The sequence below is a fragment of the Saccostrea cucullata genome, unplaced genomic scaffold, assembly GCF_032062105.1.
Source record: "Saccostrea cucullata isolate Sc308-1 unplaced genomic scaffold, CSIRO_AGI_Scuc_v1 ctg1481, whole genome shotgun sequence".
Taxonomy (NCBI): Eukaryota; Metazoa; Mollusca; class Bivalvia; order Ostreida; family Ostreidae; genus Saccostrea; species Saccostrea cuccullata.
The window spans coordinates 1,268-3,557 of NW_026938681.1; the positions used below are offsets into that span (position 1 = coordinate 1,268).

At 39.4% G+C, this 2,290-nt stretch overlaps 1 protein-coding gene across 1 annotated transcript; it reads left to right on the plus strand.

Moving 5' to 3' along the window:
- Window positions 1–851: 851 nt before the first annotated feature.
- On the plus strand, window positions 852–2,063 carry LOC134250908 (putative nuclease HARBI1). Its single transcript, XM_062733276.1, has one exon. The coding sequence runs from the start codon at window positions 852–854 to the stop codon at window positions 2,061–2,063; it is 1,212 nt and encodes a 403-aa protein (XP_062589260.1).
- The last annotated feature ends 227 nt before the right edge of the window (window positions 2,064–2,290 follow it).

Consider the following 2,290-nt stretch of genomic DNA (forward strand, 5'->3'; position numbering starts at 1 on the left):
GTGTCATCTCCCGAGGGAGATGACAATAAAAAATCAACTCACACGCTGAATATAAACCGCCAGCCGAATTTCTAGCAAATAATGTGCTAACTTCAGTAGAGTTATTACCTTATTCTGAGGTACATATAAAAAAAATGAAAATTTAAAAAAAAAACAGTTTGCCAAAACAATATAGATATTGAAGTTTGTTACACCGCCATCCCCTTTCTAGAAAGCAATACGAACTAGCTGGTTAATGCCCCAGTCACACATTCACGGATTAAATGCCAGATTAGCTACGGAAGCGATCCGGCATCATTCGTGGCGATATGTATTGACCCGTGGCTTTTCCGTCTGTTATCGTATCCAAACGTAACAATACTTGTATAGCTGAGACAATTTTTGAACATGTTCAAAATTCCACTACGGATGAAACCACCGTAGTACTTCCTTAGTAAAACTTACTAAACCGTTTTAGAACGTAGAAGTCAGTTTTAACTCCGTATAAATCCGTAGTAATTCATATGTATCAATTTGTCAAGGATTGTTTCGATTTGATACGGAGAGCTACGTGATTATACGGTTCTAGTACGTATTTACTACGGATAAGAAGAGTTTGCTGAGATCTTTTTACGGTGCGACACGGGCCAATTACGTTTTATTACGAATAACAAAGGAATCTTAAGATTTATTACGTTTTTATACGTTTTATAGCGACACTGTACGGAGTACGAAGGCACAAGGCAAAATTCTAGGATAAAGCGTTGCCATGCATGCCATGCTTATCATTTTAATGTCAGTCATTCAGCTGACATTTATAAACCCTATAAAAACTGTGTGTCTGACCATCAGTAGCAAAATTTTTATCAAACATGAATAATCAACAACTGATGCTTGCTTTGGAAATGCTAGAACTAGACATTGACATTTCACAAAATGCCAGGGCAATGATTCAGGCCATCCAAGACCAGAGACGTGATCGAAGGCAGCGGAGATGGTGGACGAGAGATTGGCTTCTCCGAAGACCTATCCATGGCCAGTATGAAGCCTTAATGTCCGAGATGTATGCAGAAGATCCATCTGTATATAGGAATTTTGTACGAGTGGACCCTCTTATGTTTCAAGAACTGTTACACATGGTTACTCCAAAGATTAACAAGCGCAACACTTGGTACAGGAAATCTACTGACCCTGGTTTGAGACTAGCAATTACTTTGAGGTACCTAGCTACGGGGGACAGCTACCACACACTGAAGTATGGTTTCAGAGTTGCCCACAATACAATCTGTGGTATAGTAAGAGAGGTATGCGAGGCCATAGTGTCTGTTTATTCAGAAGACGTTCTCTTGACACCCACGGAACCTGAACAGTGGAAAGCTATAGCAGAACAGTTTGAGGCTAAGTGGCAGTTCCCCCACACACTAGGTGCTCTCGACGGAAAACATGTACCCATTAGGTGTCCAAAAAATGGAGGATCGTTGTATTATGACTATAAAGGTTACCACTCTATTGTACTGATGGCTCTAGTTGTCGCTGACTACAAGTTCCGATGGGTTAATATTGGCGCTCAAGGTGGATTTTCGGACGCCCAGATTTGGAACCAGAGTGATCTTAAACAAGCGATTGAAAGAGTATTAATAGGACTGCCAACAGCGACCCCTTTTCCCGGTGATGATAAACCCATTGGCTACTATATTATCGCAGATGATGCTTTTGGTATGAGGACCTGGCTTATGAAACCTTTCTCTAGACGAGGTCTTTCTTATGACGAGAGGATTTTCAACTATCGGTTATCTAGAAGTAGAAGAGTTGTTGAAAATGCGTTTGGTATTCTTGCAAATCGATTCAGATGTTTACTATCAGTCATGAATCAGGACCCCGAAACTGTGCACGTCATAGTTTCAGCCTGCGTGTGCCTTCATAACATCATGAGAATGAGATACCCTGGGGACCAGAACCTTCTACTTGACCAGGAAGACGAAAGACACCAGGTAATTCCTGGGGCATGGAGAGATGGCGTTAACATGGATGGTTTACAGATTACCAGGGGTGGAAATATGGACTTTACAAGAAAAGAATACTAAGTAACTTATTAGAATAAAGAGAAAAAAAATTATTAAAAGAATTACTTAACAGGGAAAGGATTACTAGTATTGAAACATAAATACTAGTGTATGAAAAGAATGTTTTCTCTTACGAGAAATACGCTCGGAAATTATTGTATTGATTTCGTGTTTCTGCTGCTGATTTTGGCATTTGAATTCAGAATAATTAAAAATGAACAAAATAAATGTATTTTACTCAGTAATAT

Bases quoted from the DNA above. Each gene is read 5' to 3' on its own strand.
- LOC134250908 (XM_062733276.1), top strand. From the start codon at position 852: ATGAATAATCAACAACTGATGCTTGCTTTGGAAATGCTAGAACTAGAC.